The sequence below is a fragment of the Rhinopithecus roxellana genome, chromosome 7 (assembly GCF_007565055.1).
Source record: "Rhinopithecus roxellana isolate Shanxi Qingling chromosome 7, ASM756505v1, whole genome shotgun sequence".
NCBI lineage: Eukaryota > Metazoa > Chordata > Mammalia > Primates > Cercopithecidae > Rhinopithecus > Rhinopithecus roxellana.
In genome coordinates this window covers 10,960,861-10,978,657 of record NC_044555.1, presented here as the reverse complement: position 1 = coordinate 10,978,657, position 17,797 = coordinate 10,960,861, and the positions used below count along the sequence as shown (strand labels likewise).

At 41.7% G+C, this 17,797-nt stretch overlaps 1 protein-coding gene across 4 annotated transcripts in view; it reads right to left on the bottom strand.

Annotated features, from left to right (window-relative positions):
- Nucleotides 1-5,303: 5,303 nt before the first annotated feature.
- The window catches only part of ARHGEF9 (Cdc42 guanine nucleotide exchange factor 9), a 130,794-nt gene continuing 118,300 nt past the window's right edge, over nt 5,304-17,797 (bottom strand). For all 4 annotated transcript variants that reach the window (XM_010372291.2, XM_030934403.1, XM_010372292.2 and 1 more), the window contains 2 exons: nt 14,425-14,493; nt 5,304-8,542 (listed from right to left, as the gene is read on the bottom strand). In XM_010372291.2, coding sequence (XP_010370593.1) covers nt 8,361-8,542; nt 14,425-14,493 — 251 coding nt within the window. In that variant the 3' untranslated portion in view covers nt 5,304-8,360. The remainder of the gene's footprint in view (nt 8,543-14,424; nt 14,494-17,797) is intronic.

Here is a 17,797-nt window from a genome sequence, read left to right as displayed (position 1 = left end):
AACCAGGCCCTAGTTTTCTCTTCATTTGTCAACTGATCATAAGGAAATTGCCATCAGGCCATCAGTGCAGGCTGGAGTAGAGAAGGCAGGGTGGCAGGAGTGGAGACCATGGTAATTTGCTCTAATTCCTCATGTGACTTATTTGTGCCTTCAGGATCTGCTCAAGCCTGTCACATATATACCACTTCCATTTGGCGATGGAATGCTGCTGTGCAGGACCCATCTAATAGCTGGATAGGTGAGAAAGCACCGAGTTCATGATAGGCAGTTCAGGTCACATGATGACTTGATGACCCATAGTCAAACATTCTGTTTCAACCAAAGCCCAGTAACAGGCTAAGAGTTGTCTTTAAAAAGGAGAGTAGTTATCTGCCAAAGATGGCAGGGCCTTGCTCCAAAATCTTAGAGGTCTCCACTGTGATTCACCTATGGGGGCCTGCTAGAGGCTCCAAACGGCATCCCTATCTGCCACTGACACCTCAAGCACCATTGGATCTGCTGGGTCATATGGCCCAAGTGGCAGAGCAACTAGCACAGCAGCCTGGACCTGATGCAGAGCCTTCTCCTGTTCTGGACCGCACTCAAAACTGGCAGCCTTTTGGGTCACTTGATAAATGGGCTGGAGTAACTTACGCAAATGAGGAATGCATTGTCTCCAAAATCCAAATAGGCCCACTAGGCGCTGTGTCTCTTTCTTGGATGTAAGAGGCGTCAAATGTAGCAACTTACCCTTCACCTTTGAAGGAATATCTTGACAGGCCCCACAGCACTGGAATCCTAGAAATTTTACTGAGGTAGAAGGTCCCTGAATTTTAGTTGGATTTATTTCTCATCCTCTGGCACACAAATGTCTTACCAATAAGTCCAGTGTGTTTGCTACTTCTTGCTCACTGGATCGAATCAGCATAATATGATCAATGTAATGGACTAGTGTGTTATCTTGCAGAAGCCAAAAGTGATCAAGGTCTCTCTGAATAAGATTATGACACAAAGCCGGAAAGTTGATATACCCCTGAGATAAGACAGTAAAGGTATATTGCTGGCCTTTCCAGATGAAGGCAAATTGCTTCTGGTAGCACCTTATGCACAGTAATGGAGAAAAAGGCATTTGCCAAGTCAATGGCTGCATACCAGGTACCAGGAGATGTGTTAATTTGCTCAATGAAACCACATCTGGTAAAGCAGCTGCAATTGGAGTCACTACTTGGTTAACCTTACAATAATCCACTGTCATTCTCCAAGATCCATCTGTCTTCTGCACAGGGCAAATGGGAGAGTTGAACGGGGATGTAGTGGAAGTTAGCACCCCTGTGTATTTCAAGTCCTTGATAGTGGCACTAATCTTCACAATTCCTCCAGGGATGTATTTTTTTTATTTAGTATTTTTCTAGGTAGAGGCAGCTCTAATGGCTTCTGTTTGGCCTTTCTCACCATAATAGCCCTAACTGTACCAGTCAGGGAGCCAATGTGGGGTTTCTGCCAGCTGCTAAGTATGTCTATGCCAATTTTGCATTTGGGCACTGGAGAAATGAACAAAGGATGAGTCCAGGGACCCACTATACCCACCATAAGTCAGACCTGAACTAAAACTCCATTAATTACCTGACTTCCATAAGCCCTTACTTTTAACTAGAGAACCAAAATGATGTTTCAGGTCCCCTGGAATCAATGTCAGCTCAGAACCAGTGTCCAGTAGTCCCTGAAATGTCTGATAATTTCCCTTTCCCCAATGTACAGGTACCCTGGCAAAAGGTCAGAGGTCTCCTTGGGGAAGCATGAGAGGAAGATTCACTGCGCAAGTTGTCAGTAATGTAGTGGGGTCCTTCCTCAAGGGGACCTGGCCTTACCTTCATTCAAAGGGTTTTGGGTCTGTAAACTGGGTGAAGTATGGAAAATGATTGAGATCGTCATGATTCTCTGTTTTTATAATTCAAATTTGTCTTTCACCCATTCTACCTAGACAATTTCTCCTTATATAAATTAAGGAAGAATGCGGTAGGCTTCCTACCAATTTCACTGCTAGGAACACCGTGATTAATTAGCCAATGCCAGGGCTCTACATGAGTCAGACTATTCTGATTGCTGCTTTGTCTCTGCTGTCCATTTGGTAGCTATGCCCACCTTGCCATTGATGATTGAGTGCCAACACTTGGCACCTGCCACCTCGGGATCCAATTATTCCCATTATATTTAAATTTTGTAGTTGAGTGACCATGGTTCTGACTGTTAAATCTGACACATAGAGAAGGGCAATTACAGGGCTCTTCAAAGATGCAAGTGCTGTCCTAGTAAATCTATTTTGCAAGGCATTGGTCAAGGGTACATCTTCTGGACCCTCCCAACTGGGATGAGTAGGTCTAAAGTGATTAATCCAGTCCATCATCCTAATCTCCCTAAGCCTTTGGATCCCTTCCTCTATATTAAACCGAGGGAGATCAGGCATTTCCAGTTTGCTCACAGTTGGCCACCTTTTAATCCATCTTTCAGCTAACCATGCCAATACATTATTAGAACCTTTTTATTTAACTCTCCAAGCTGCAACATTAAAAGCAGAGTCCCTACTTAATGAGCCAAAATCAGTAAATTCGGCCTGATCCAACTCTTATGTTCCTTCTACCATTATCCCATACCCTTAATATCCATTCCCATACCTGTTCTCCAGATTTGCTTATATAAATTAGAGAACTCAAGCAGTTCTTTTGGAGTGAAGCCCACCTCCTCATGGGTCACACTCTCAACCTCACCTCTAGGGGCCCGCAAGGACTTTAGTTATAGGTCTAGAAGCAAACAGATGTTGTAGGTTGCTCCCGAGGAAAATCAACATTATTTGTCCTGTCAACTGCCTCAGGGGAGGCCATCACTGTTGCTTTAGGCAGTGTAGGGTTTATTTCCTCAGACAAAGGTGGAAAGGCTGATGGCAGCATGGGTCAAGGAGGGGATGTTGCCATTACTGGACATGGGGAAGCTGTTCCTTCCGGCAAAAAGGTTCATCAGAGTTTTCAAACTCAGTGTCCTCAGGTTCATCAGGGTCTTCCCAAATGTCCCCATTCCAAGTTCCAGGGTCCCATTCTTTTTTATCAATGTCCTCACTTTAACAGTAGACACTTGGCGAGGCTGTACATGTACCTTGCATTGCAGGTCAGCCACTTGCATGATAACAGCTTGTGTCTGTTTTCCCCTATTTCAACTCTTGCTCTACATTAGATAAGACTCTCACTCAGGGCAATCTTAGCAGATTGGAGACTTAGTATTTGCTTCTGAAGCTGGGAGACAGAATCCATTGAGTTCATCATTTTCTTTCATTACTTTGTCCACTCCTTGCCTCTCATGAGCAGTGAATCAGGAGTATCAAATGCATTTATTTTACATTACTCTCTAAACAGTTCACATCAAAGATTATCAGTGTTCTCCATATTATTAGAAGTACAATCCTTAGCATTTTGGGGTCTAATTGCATTAAGTATTCAACTCCAGAAACCCCAAAACCAACGAAAGAACTCTATCCTTAGTATTGTGTTCCTCTAGAACCACTCCTGTTACCAAAATTTGTATTAGTCATGGTTCTCTAGAGAGACAGAACTCGTAGGATATATATATATATATATATATATATATATATATATATATATATATATATGCACACACACACATATATGTAAAGGGGAGTTTATTAAAGATTAACTTACATGATCACAAGGTCCCACAATAGGCTGTTTGCAAGCTGAGGAGTAAGGAGAGCCAGTCCGAGTCCCCAAACTGAAGAACTTAGAGTCTGATGTTCGAGGGCAGGAAGCATACAGCATGAGAGAAAGATGTAGGCTGGGAGACTAGGCCAGCCTCTCTTTTCACATTTTTCTGCCTGCTTATATTCTAGCCATGCTGGCAGCTGATAAGATTGTGCCCACCCAGATTAAGGATGGGTCTGTCTTTCCCAGTCCACTGACTCAAATCTTAATTTCTTTTGGCAACACCCACACAGACACACCCAGGATCAATACTTTGTAGCATTCAATCTAATCAAGTTGACACTCAGTATTAACCGTCACAGGGGGTGTTCAGAAATGATTCTTATGGTGATGAGGTGTTTCATTTTAGGTACCTTAAGAGAGAACCAAGCTTATCTTAGAGTGTAAGACCCCCACCATTTGTCTCCCCACTCCTAGTGCCCTTGGAAAGTAGTCAGGGAAGACTGAGACCAGATGCTGCCCTCTTGTTCTCTGCAGGAGGTAACTGAGATTTATTTCTGGAAATTGGGGAAGTTAGGAATTGGCAAGATGCAGAAGTGACTGCTGAGAACTAAGTCCTGCTGATTTTGGTGGGGAGAGATGGCAGACTCTAGGGAAAAGGGAAATAATGGTGATAGCAGAGGAAGGGGTTAAATAAGGAGAGCCAAGAAATGGAGAAAGGAGAAGTTGGTGGAGAGGAGGGTTTAATTATCACTTTCTTCAAATCAAATCCTGGGGGTGGTGGTGGGAGGATCTTGAAGGCCAAGGAGGACAGGGCTCACACTCTAATCCAGAGGCCCAACATCTGCTCCCCCTTCCAACTCTAAAAATTGGAATAATTATCTGGACCCTTTTAGTAAATAAGCATTTTATTGGGGTGTTTAGTTGCTCCGAAGAAAGGCAGGTAAGGCAATGTCAGAAAGGAACCTCTACTGGGTTTCCCACTGGGAGCATCAGATACCACATAGAAGCCTATTGACAGCAAGGAACATCTACATGTAGGTGACACCATGATGCAAGAAATAGTAAGGTTACTCCACCCACTCTGAGGAATAGATAAGGAAGATATCTACCTCTGAAGAGACAGGACCAAAGGCTTTAGGAAGGAACTGAGAGTTGCAAATTCCTAAGTGATATGGTCTCTAGATGGGTTCAGAAGGCAGTCTTTAAGCTTCCATGAGGGCCCAGGGCCAGTATTGGGAATTGCTGTTATAAAGAAAAAGAGCAAGGTCAGAAATGGACCTTTAAGTCTTATCAAAGGGCTGGGTGACATGAAGGACAGTCCCATCCATAAAGACATTTGACTGCCCCTGGCTACAGGATCAAACATAATCCTTGTGGTCCACTCTTCCAGAAAACACATGGAAGGCCACAGGTGGCCCATAGGATGCCTAGGAATAGAACAGCAGGGCTGGCAGGTCAAGGCTGGGTTGCGGTAAGCTGCCCCATACCAGGCAAATTCCCTTTATTTCACAATTGGCAACACACACACACAAACGCGCGCACACACACACACACACACGCACACACACACACACACACACACACACACAGAGGAATGAGAGCTATGCCAGGAGGTGTCTTTTTACTTCTTTTATTGAACTCCATAAATATTTTCATAAGGCTTTGTGTCATTACAACTTTTTTTTGTTAAACAATTTTTAACACACAACTTTGACACTTGTTTGACAGAGTCAAACAGTCAGATAAAAGAAACAAAAGAACAAACTGGCAAATGCAGAGCAGCAAGGGTAATCAAAGTCACTGTTGCCCATCCATCCACCCCAGCCCACCCATCCCCAAAGCACTAAAAGATCACTATTTGGCTTCACACTAGAATTGTTAGAACTCTCTTGTTGCTGTTCTTATAGATCCATTAGAAATATACACATAGAGAGAGGGGGAGAAAAAAAGAGAGAATAATTAGATGTCTGTCTTAGGACTCCCGGTAGCAGGTCCCATAGAACACATTAGCAAAGCCTTTTGGAGAGTAAATCCTGGCCTCATTGAGTTGAGGAAAAGGGAGCTCGGGGCCATGTGGAAGAGAGGATTACAGAATTCTTGGGGTTACCATTGCTGTCAGGACACAACAGGTTAGGATACTGAACCCAGGTATTTAATTGGGCTCCCCTTGGGGCTGTTGGCCACTGGTCTGCTTTGATGCTACAGGCTGTGGGAATACTCCAACCAACAGGGAGACAATTTCTTGTTGTTCACAAATTACTGGCATCTGGTGATGCCAGTGGGTTCAGTAGAGAAGTGAGGGTTGAGAGGTAATATCCCTGATCCTGGAGCCCTGGGCACAAGGCCCAAGGAGGGAGGAAATGAGAGGGCCTAGTCAAGAAATGTAGGCCCAGAAACTTGTCCAAGCATCCCCTCCCGGTGTGCTGCCAATCATTGAAGAAGCATGTCAAGGCCAAGCCTAGTGAGGAGGAGTGAGAAGTAGGAAAAAGAGGTACACTGAAGGGAGGCCTGCACAGCTACCAAAACACTCTGTTTGCCAGACAGGATATTCTAGCCTGGGTGCTGGGCACCAGGTCTCTTGCCAAGGAGGCTTACGTAGTTAGGTCATGTGCTGAACAGTGGTGGCCAGTCCCGAGCCCCGGCCCTCTCCCCAGATTAGGCTCATCCTTGACTTATAATACAAGTCTGACTTGGTTGTGATGGAATAGAAGCTTAAATAGCTTGTAATTTGATTCCCACAAAGAAAAGATTCCCAGGCTGTTTAATGCCTGGTCTGGATCAGGAAGCATAGAGCAGTAAACATGTTAGCTATGCTGAAGCCTCCACACAGCTATGGCTGCTGCTTGGTAAGCTGAAGTCCTTTCATGATGAAGTCTTCTCCCATGGGGTTTAGGACAGACTCCCAATCTCCACATTCCTCACTACAGTGGCTTGCTCTCCACAGCAGAGTTTATCCTTATTCCTTTATACCCTTTTTGTTGTTCAAGGTCTATCCATGAAAAGGGTTCTCTGTGGAGGAAAAACAGGTACTCCGACACCCATAGGAAGCCTGCCTCTTTGTGAAAGAAGTTCAATTTTCCCAAGCAAAAAGCTGGCCAAAAGCTAGCCTGAGGGTAGCAACCCTGCCTCAGACCCCTTATTCAGAGGGAAAATTGTCCCTGGGTCCCTCACTCACTTGCCCCAAATGTCCTGGGAAGAGAGGATGTTGGAAACAGGGCCTTCTTTGAGTGCCAGAACAGCTTTAACTATATCAATACCAAAAATCCTCCTGTGCTAGGATGGCAGGAGAAAGAAGAAAGAGAGAGGGAAAGAAAGAAGCCAGGGAAGATTGTCCATGCAATCTGTTAACAATGGGAGAAGTCTCACACAATTTTGGGGTGGTAGAAAATGCAGGTACAATACTGTGGATCAAGGCTATCGCTTTCCATTCCCATCCCTGTTCTTTCTTGTAAAAGGTTACTATCAGCCTTGGACCCTGTCCAGGTCAATAATTTGAAGGCAGCTGATGATCTTGGTCAGGTGGGCTCTGTCTTGAACCCCTCCATACTCCTATCAACACTGCCCAAACATCTGTAAATGGGAGCAGGGACAACCAGGACACTGAACTGATTGCTGTAGGGATCCCTGCCCTAAACCTATCTGGTACTAGGGGGCAGGTAAATCCCTCCTCTGGGAGGCAGAATCTCAACCTCTTTGATTCCAGTTCAGATCTTTTGGGCTAAAGGAGAGACAGGCCTAGGAGGAGGCCTATAACAAAAGTGACTTGAAAAAAGAGAACAACTGGATCAAATTAACCCCTAGATGTAAAATTGCAATGACCCAGCAGTGCTGCAACATGGGAAACCCCAGTGATAGAAGAAACAGCCCAAATGCAAAATGTTCCCTGAACAGAAGTCCACTCAGCATCATTATAGTCTGATACTCCCCTGCTTCTGTTTGGTTTTTTGATCCCTCCACAGTACCTAAAACACAGTAAAAGCAATAGGAATACTGAGCAGTTATGTCACAGGGCACAACAGAGCATGTCCAGACTGGCATGACTGAGGACAGAGGATGCTGAAAAAAGGTTATTTAGGGCAACTGCAAGGCTGAAGGAACATTTGAAAATGATTGGCTGAAGGAGAGGAGAAAAGGAGATCATTCCCTTCCTCAATGGAAAGTAAAAGAGGCAAAAAACCCCAAACCTCCCAACTCTACCACATCAAATAAAATTAAAAATTCATCAACATCAGTATCATCAGAAAAGAAAAAAAAATACAAACACATCTATGGTAGTAATGACAAGGCAGTGAATCACTCACAGGGGAGTAAAGAGATTATCTTAAGAAGGAAAGGAATAAATAGAAATGTCAACTTCTGAAAGCAAAGGGAAGGGGGACACGGTAAAAATGGACAACTTTTAAGACGGGATCACATGTTTGGAAGTCATTGGTACCTCTTCCTACCAACCACAGATTTCACTTCCCCAAAACAACAGAAAACACTTTTGTTCCTTATCTCTCTCTCTCTCTCTCTGTGTGTGTGTGCGTGTGTGTGTGTGTGTGTGTGTATGTGTACTCAAGGGTGTGTGTGTGTGTGTATAAATTTCAACAGTGCTTCTCCGAAAAAAGGTCCATCTATAAATATAATTTTATTTACTTTATTTTAAAATTATCTGCCTCCCTGTAGGTATCATTTTTTGAAGGGGGTTAACCTGCTGAAGTTTTGCCAGAATGGTGACTGACTGCGCTTGGGTTCGGTGAACTCAAAGACCTGCGACTGAGCGATGCCGTCGGGGACCAGGTACTGGCCGTGGTTTAACGGGTCCTGCGGTGGTGGGTAGGAAGGAGGAACTGAGCGGGCAGAGTTGACACCTAGAGTAGATGAGAGATCAAAGGGAAAGGGTGTAAGTTATGTAACAAAGGGCTTCTCAAATTACCCAGTAACCACTCTGGGCAGACAACTCAAGGCAGACTGGTTTATTTTTATTTTTATTTTTATTTATTTATTTATTTATTTATTTATTTTTATTATACTTTAAGTTCTAGGGTACATGTGCATAACGTGCAGGTTTGTTACATATGTATACTTGTGCCATGTTGGTGTGCTGCACCCATCAACTCATTTGGTGTGCTGTACCCATCAATTCATCATTTATATCATTTATAACTCCAGACTGGTTTAGAGAGTATGAACTGGTATTACAAATCATCCAAGGGGAGAATTCCTCTTTCAAACAGATTTTGGAATACCATGGTTACTACCGCAACCTTACACACTTCCACATCTAGTCAGGTGTGAAAGAAATTTTGGGTATTGCTATAATCTATTTTACAGGTGAGGACACTGATGTCTGAAAAGAAATGTCATACCCAAGGTCACATGGCAAGTTAGTGACAAAGCAAGGGTTAGAACCTACATTCTTTGACTTCTCAGTTCAGAGCTCTTTCCAAGACACCAGAATCCCTTATGCAGGGCTTGGTCCTTTGAAGAACCCAACAAACTCTATTTCTCCTTCTCCAAGTCCCCTCTGGAAGTTTTAAAAGAGCCTGGTTAAGAACTATTGACTTCAGGATAGGTTTCTGGGAGAAATTTTCTAAAAGCATAAGGTACAAGTGATTTAGTGTTCTGTCCTGGGTTGAGAGTGATGAACCTGCATTTAATAGGGAATTGACATTAGTGGGTGAAGGAGAAAGTAAACTTACTATCAGAAGGTATAATTCATGGGGAGCAAGGAAGACAGAATATATGTGTGTCTTTTCAAACTGAATAGCTTAAATGACACTAACATTAAAAGCCTTCTCAACATTTATAGATAGGTTTGCAATCATCAAAGCAAAATCCACATTAATGGAGGATACCAGGAACTTGGAGGCCTAAAGTGAAAGTTTAATCCTGATCTACATTCACAGCAGAATAGGACGAGACATACAGCATACAATTCAGACATGCCAGGAAGGCTTCTCTGCTGCTCCCAAATACCTTCCTCATCTTCTACTCAGGGTCTGAAATTCCAACATTACAGTTACTTTGTCTTTGCTTGATGACTAAGTCCCTTTACTCTGGAAGTAGTATCATTTAAGCCATCATCAGCCATTGGCACTTCAGTGAGAAAGATCAGATTCTTTTCTAAGAGCTAGTTTTGCAAGGTGTTGTCAGAAGTATTAGGGTATTGAATGTCAAGAGACAATACAGAGATATTAGAGAGGGAGTTTTGTGAGTACTAATTTGATTTTTTTTAAAAAGCACTTATTTGAAATCATTACAGAGTCACATGCAGTTTTAAGAAATAATAGAGATCCTGTGTACTCTTTACCAAGTTCCCAGTTTTCCCAATGGTAACATTTTACAAAACTATAGTACAATATCACAGCCAGGATATTGACATTATAACAGGATACAGTCAAGATATAGAACATTTCCATCATCACAAGGATCACTGTTGTTACACTTTTATAACCACAATCTCTTCTGGGTATATATCTAAAATAAAGGAAATCAATACGTTGAAGAGATATTTGAACTCCTATGTTTATCACAGCACTATTCACAATAACCAAGGTATGGAATTAACCAAAGTATCTGTCAACGGATGAGTGGATGAAGAGAATGTAGTATATATACACAGTGGAATATTATTCAGCCACAAAAAGAATGAAATCCTGTAATTTTCAGCAACATGGATGGAACTGGAGCTCATTATGTTAAGTGAAATAAGCCAGGCACAGAAAGACAAATATCAAATGATCTCACTCAAATGTAGGAGCTAAAAAAGTGGATTCCATGGAGGTAGAGAGTACAATGATGGTTACTAGAGGCTTGAAAGGATGGTGTTAGGGAAATGTAGAGAGGTTGGTTAACGGATTCAAAAATACAGTTTGACAGATGGAATAAGTTCTAGTGTTCAGTAGCACAGTAGGGTAACAGTAGTTAATAATAATTTATTGCATATTTCAAAATAAATAAAACAGAAGGTTTGAAATGTTCCCAATACAAATAAATGATATATGTTTAAGGTAATAGATATTCTAATTACCCTAATTTGATCATTACACATTGTATGCATGTATCAAAATATCACATGTACTCAGTAAAGATGTACAGTTATTACATATCAATACAAAATAAATTTAAAAACCAATTGGGCATATTTGTGTACATTTATTTCTGGGTTCTGTGGCATTGATATAATATGTCCACCCTTCTGCCAAAATTACATTGTCTTGGTTAATATAACTATACAGTGAGTGTTGAAACTGGGTGGGTTGATTACTCACATTTTATTCTTCTGTTTCGAGATCATTTTAGCTATTCTAGGGGACTCATTTGATTTTGTGCTGGCCCCAAAGTCTCTGGAGATGGAGTCTGTGCTCATAGCCATGGGGAGCTCTATATTGATCAAGTTAATTAGGTTTATGTACCAGGAATTAGAATATAACTTTCAAGAAGTGATACATTAATTCTTAAAATGAAAGCAGCATGAAAGACAAACGTCAAGTGAAAAGGCCTTTCTTGGAGCTAGATCTGATATTCTCTACTGTTATTTCGGCCAGGCTCCCCGTCTCCCAGAGGAGTAGACTGAGTTGATAATGTCTCAGTGTTACAGATGGGGTTCGAAGGGGACACTAGAGTAGTACCTATCCAGTGACATCTGCATTGGAGACCTCTTAACAACGCCCCACACCTCCTGCGATGGGTCATTGAAAAGGTCAAGGAACCCAGCTTTCATGGTTATCTTAAAGAACCCCTTCTTGCTCTTCCCATGTACATATCGTAACTACTGAATTCCTACATTTGAGAACCACTTCCACATGTATGGCACTCTTGAGTCTCAAAATATATCAGTTATTACAGCCCTGGACTAGAAGAGTCTTGAAGACCAAAAATAGAAATAAGGGAGGAGATTTGTAGTAATCTTGGGAAGTTTGAAACTAAATGAAGTCGGGTGCAGTGGCTCACGTCTGTAATCCCAGAACTTTGGGAGGACGAGGCGGGGGGATCACCTGAGGTTAGGAGTTCAAGACCAGCCTGGCCAACATGGTGAAACCCCATCTCTACCAAAAATACAAAAATTAGTCAGGTGTGGTGGCAGGTGCCTGTAATCCCAGCTACTCGGGAGGGTAAGGCAGGAGAATCGCTTGAAACCAGGTGGCAGAGGTTGCAGTGAGCCTAGATCACACCATTGCACTCCAGCCTGCATGATGAGAGTGAAACTCCATCTCAGAAAAAGAAAAAGAAAGGAAGGAAGGAAGGAAGGAAGGAAGGAAGGAAGGAAGGAAGGAAGGAAGGGAGGAAGGAAACTAAATGAATTTCTTTGAAGACTTTAGAATTGCTGTTAAGGAAAGAACTGTTCAAGTGAACCCAGTATTTACACACTGGGAGACAAGAAAGGTCCTAAAAGGAATGGCCTGGAGATACATAGGGTGGGGAAGGACCTTGACCAAAATGTTTGGCATAAGTTAGCAGGGCTATCTTCTGGTTAACTAACTCCTGGTTGCTTTATAGATATTCCCTTGTTTGAAGCGTTCTCAGTGAAAAGACAATTCAGTCTCAGATATGCTTGAGGAAACTGGGCTTGGATAAAGGAGTACCATAAAGGTCAGCATGGTGGATGTGATGGTTAATAGTGTCAACTTGACTGGATTGAAGGATGCAAAGTATTGTTGCTGGGTGTGTCTGTGAGGGTGTTGCCAGAGATTAACATTTGAGTCAGTGGACTGGGAGAGGCAGACCCAAGCTCAATCTGGATGGGCACCATTTAAACAGCTGCCAGCATGGCCAGAATAAAAAGCAGGCAGAAGAACACAGAAACACTAGACTGGCTTAGCCTCCCAATCTACACCTTTCTCCCATGCTGGATGCTTCCTGCCCTCAAGCATCAGACTCCAAATTCTTCAGCTTTAAGACTCGGACTGGCTTCCTTGCTCCTCAGCTTGCAGATGACCTATGGCCTATTGCGGGACCTTGCAATTGTGTGAGTTAATACTCCTTAATAAACTCATATATATCCTATTAGTTCTGTCCCTCCAGAGAATGCTGAAGAATACAGTGGGGGAAGCAGAGGAAATCACAGTGAGAAAGTTCAGAAGTTGAGAGCATCCAGGAGACAATGGCAAGCTGTTAAGATGGTATCCCTTTTGCAGCCTGAAAACTTCAGTTGGCTGGGGCTCTTTTCTGCTCACATTTTTGTCTGAGGAATTGGAGCAAAATCTTAGAGTTATGTTAATATAGGCCATATCCTTACTGACATTAACTCCAGATTGCTTTCTAACACCATCTCTCACATGTTATTATAGCAATCAAAAGGTTGGGAGTTAATTCCCCAACTTAAATTAACTCCCAACTTTTTGGTGGCTAATTAAGGCTGGTCTTATTCCCTATATAAGGGGAATCACAGTCCCATGATGAGGAAAAGAGACAATAAGGGCCTCTCAAGAGCAAGAAATAATAAGCAATTGAAGGGGAGGCATGTCTAGTCAGCAGAGCTAGGTTCACTGCTTAACTAGAAATCAGATGTTCACAGGCATTCAGCCTCAATCAAAAGGAGCTTCAATGGAAAAAAAAAAAAAATAGTGCCTTTACATGGCTGATGGAAATTTCAGGAGACTTGAATCTGATCATTTTGGATGGTGACTCATTCAGAACCACAAAGCCCACTGATAAAGCAGAAGGAAAGGCCTGGGGAAAGTAAAGTCTCTTTAAGACTGCCCACACCTGGGGACAGTGAAAATGGCTATCATAATAGAAGCAGCTGTCAGTAATTGATGCAAGACAGAAAACCAAACTCTTTTTCCAAGCATGGGGCTTCATCAGGACCCTGAGATGGAGAGGAAAAAGCAGTGGACTCTGAGTCAAGCCAATTTAAGTTCAGAGCCCTTTGACTGAGCATGGTAGTTTTGTTCTGGTTCATGATAAAAGAGAAACTAAAGCTTTACTGCAGATTTAAATTGATTTGTAAGGTATTTTTTCTTAAGTACTTTGGCTTGCGGTTGAGAGAAAGAGAATATCTGAATCTTTTGTCTTGGCTCAGTTTGAGGTTCTTTATTGTGATTCGGGGCTCCTGATTTGGCACGTGCCCCCAGACCAGTGACAGAAAGCTGAAGAATATCTTTATACTTTTTTTTTTTTTTTGAGATGGAGTCTCACTCTGTCACCAGACTGGAGTGCAGTGGCACAATCTCGGCTCACTGCAACCTCCACCTCCTGGGTTCAAGTGATTCTCCGGCCTCAGCCTCCCCAATAGCTGGGACTAAAGGCACGTGCCACCATGCTCAGCTGATTTTTGTATTTTTAGTAGAGACGGGGGTTTTACCATGTTGGCCAGGCTGGTCTCGATCTCCCTGGTCTGCCTGCCTCGGCCTCCCAAAGTGCTGGGATTACAGGCGTGAGCCATCACGCCCAAACTATACTTACTAATAAAGCATATATATACTACTGTCCATTGATCTCTAAATTATTAGTAACGTTTCTCTTATTTTTAAGTAAGAAAAAAAAGAGGAACAGAGGTTCTCTTTTTGCTATGCTCAATGAGCTATCTTTGGACACCAACACCCTATACCATTCACTCCTTAGCCTTAAGCATTTAAAACCATTTGCTACCTGTCATCAAGGACACCTAGGGACCTGGATACTCCTTCACCACCCTCTAGTAAACCTCAGCACAGAAATGGGCCTAGGAATATGTAAGCATATAGCTTTTGATTCCACAGTCTTTCACAGAGACTGTGTGGGGCTGAGGAGGTAAAGGCAGCTTTACCTTTTTGCTTAGGGACTTTTCTCACAGTCATTGCAGCCTGCCTCTTCTGGTTTTCAGAAATTTCAAAGCCTAAAAAAGAAAAGTATATGATTTTTAAAATGAGAAACACATACCCTTCTTGAGTGTATAAATGAGTAAACTTTTCTGTAAGAAAGATTTGGTAAGACATAAGACATAACAAAAATCTTGAAATACAAAAAAAAAAAAAAAAAAAAAAAAAAATCATGCCCCTTTAACCCAGTAATTTCTTTCTGGGAATTTCACTAAGGAAATTTGTCACAAACTTGAACAAAAAGTTAGCTACAAAAATGCACATCACAGAATAGAGAGCCAAAAAAAGAATCATGGACATGAGCTAAGAGTCTGTTAATGGAGAATGGTTAAATAAAGCATGACACAGGGAAAAAAAATATTTTGTAACCAAAAGCAAAACTATAAAAAAGGACATAATGAGGCAAAAGGTATAATTCAAACAGAAAATATACATACAGACAATAAAAGTTTCAGAAGGAGGAAAAAATCAAATGGAAAATAGTAATAAAGAAGTAACAAAAACTTGGCTAAGGGGGAAAAAAAAAGATATACTTACTGTGGAAAGAGTAAAAGGTCTTACTAAGTCCCAGGCAGGATGAACATACATAGGTGCACATCTACATATTGACTAGTATAATTCCCAAACTTCAGGATAAAAAAAAAAAAAACTCTGACAAGCTTCACAACAGAAAGGACAGCTTACTTAACAAAAAACAGACATTATATTACTAGAATCCTCATCTGAAATATTGGAAGGAATAGCCTTCTTCTTTTTTTTTTTTAGAGGCAAGGTTTTGCTTTGTCACCCAGGCTGGAGTGTAGTGGCATGATCATGATCATGGCTCACTGCAGCCTTGACCTCTCAGGCTTAAGCAATCCTCCAACCTTAGCCTCCTGAGTATCTGGGACCACAGATTCATGCCACCTTACCTGGTTAATTGTTTTTAAGTTTTATTTTTTGTAGATATGGGGTCTCCCTGTGTTTACCAGGCTGGTCTTGAACTCCTGGGCTCAAGCCATCTTCCCACCTCAGCCTCCCAAAGTGCTAGGATTACAGGCATGAGCCACTGCACCCAGTGTAATAGTCTTATGAATAAACTCTGGATCAAAAGGAAACCATACCTGAAGTTATAAAATATCTAAAAATAAATAAAAAGGACATTTTATATTAAAACCTATGAGATACAGTTGAGACTTTATGCAAAGGAAAATATACTCTAAAATGATTTTCTAATTTTGTAAAAATCAAAATAAACAAAGTAAGTATTCAACCAACGAAAGAGGGGAAAAAATCTAAAATATTTTTTAAAACCTAAAAGAAAGTAGGAAAAAGAAGGAAATAAAAGTGAAAATTAAGAAGAAACAGAAATAAACTGCAGAAGGGATAAACAAACCAAAAAAAAGGTCTTTGAAAAGACCAAATGTAAATTAGTACAGCCATTATAGAAAACAGTACAAAAGTTCCTAAAAAATTAAAAATAGAACTACTATATAAACAAGCAATGCCACTGCTGGGTATATATATATCCAAAAGAAAGGATATCAATATACCAAAGAAATATCTACACTCTCATGTTATCACAGCAATATTCACAATAACCAAAATATGAAATTAACATAAATGCCCATCAGTGAATGAATGTATAAAGGAAATGTGGCATATATACATGATGCTACATTATTCAGCCATAAAAAAATGAAATCCTGTCATTTGCAGTAACATGGATGGAACTGGAGGATATTATGTTAAGTGAAATAAGATTATTTTCCCTCATATGTGGGAGACGAAAAGTGGATTTCTGTTGCGGGAAGTCAGGGACCCTGAACGGAGGGAACGGCTGAAGCCATGGCAGAAGAACATAAATTGTGAAGATTTCATGGACATTTATTAGTTCCCTAAATTAATACTTTTATAATTTCTTACATCTGTCTTTACTGCAATCTCTGAACATAAATTGTGAAGATTTCATGGATATTTATCACTTTCCCTATCAATACTCTTGTGATTTCCTATGCCTGTCTTTAATCTCTTAATCCTGTCATCTTTGTAAGCTGAGGATGTATGTCACCTCAGGACCCTGTGATGATTGTGTTAACTGCCCAAATTGTTTGTAGAGCATGTGTGTTTGAACAATATGAAATGTAGGCACCTTAAGAACAGGATAACAGCAATTTTCAAGGAACAAGGGCGATAACCTTAAAGTCTGGCTGACTGTGGGTCTGGCAAGACAGAATCATATTTCTTTTATTACCGAAAACGGGTAAGAGAAATATTGCTGAATTCTTTCCCCAGTAAGGAATATTAATAATTAACAGCCCTGGGAAAAGAATGCATTCCCAGGGCGTGGCCTCTAAAATGGCTGCCCTGGGAATGTCTGCCTTATGCAGATGTAGATAGGGATGAATCACGCCCTAGTCTCCTGCAGCACCCCTAGGCTTGCTAGGATTAGGAAATTCCAGCCTGGCGAATTCTAGTCAGACCAGTTCTCTGCAGCACCCCTAGGCTTGCTAGGATTAGGAAATTCCAGCCTGGCGAATTCTAGTCAGACTGGTTCTCTGCTCTTGAACCCTGTTAAGATGTTTATCAATGACAATGCGTGCACAGTGGGACATGGAAGTTCATTAGTGATTCTAGTTTCATCCTGACCTTGTAGTCTCACCCTGACCTTCTGCCTTGTGACCTTTTGTTGCCCTTAAAGCATGTGATCTCTGTGACCCACACCCTATTCATACACTCCCTCCCCTTTGAAAATTGCTAATAAAAACTTGCTGGTTTTACAGCTCAGCGGGCATGATGGAACCTGCCAACATGTGATGTCTCCCCCGGACACCCAGATTTAAAATTTCTCTCTTTTGTACTCCTTCCCTTTACTTCCCAGACCAGCTGACACTTAGGGAAAATAGAAAAGGACCCATGTTGAAATATCGGGGGCTGAATTTCCTCTGATATCTGGTGTCCACGTGGTTTTTTTCCCAAGTGCACGTGGGAACCCGATTCCCTTTGGTAGGTGCAGAGAAACATCATCGGTTTTGTCCACAGAAATGCTTGTTTGACTCCCTGATGACTGGTGAATAGTCTGTGTATGGTCCAGGTTAACTCTGCGTCATGCAGAGTCTAAAGGTCATGCTTATCTCTGCTATATTAAGCTCCTGTTAGAACAGGGTGGTGTCCAAATAACCATGGAAAATATGGTCACTCTATTCAAGATGGTGGAAAAACACTGTCCTTGGTTTCCTGAAAAAGGAACCCTAGATGTAGAACTATGGGATCATGCTGGTGCAACATTCCGGGAACTGGTCTCCACAGGGAATTATGTTCTTGCCACTGTTTGGGGTGATT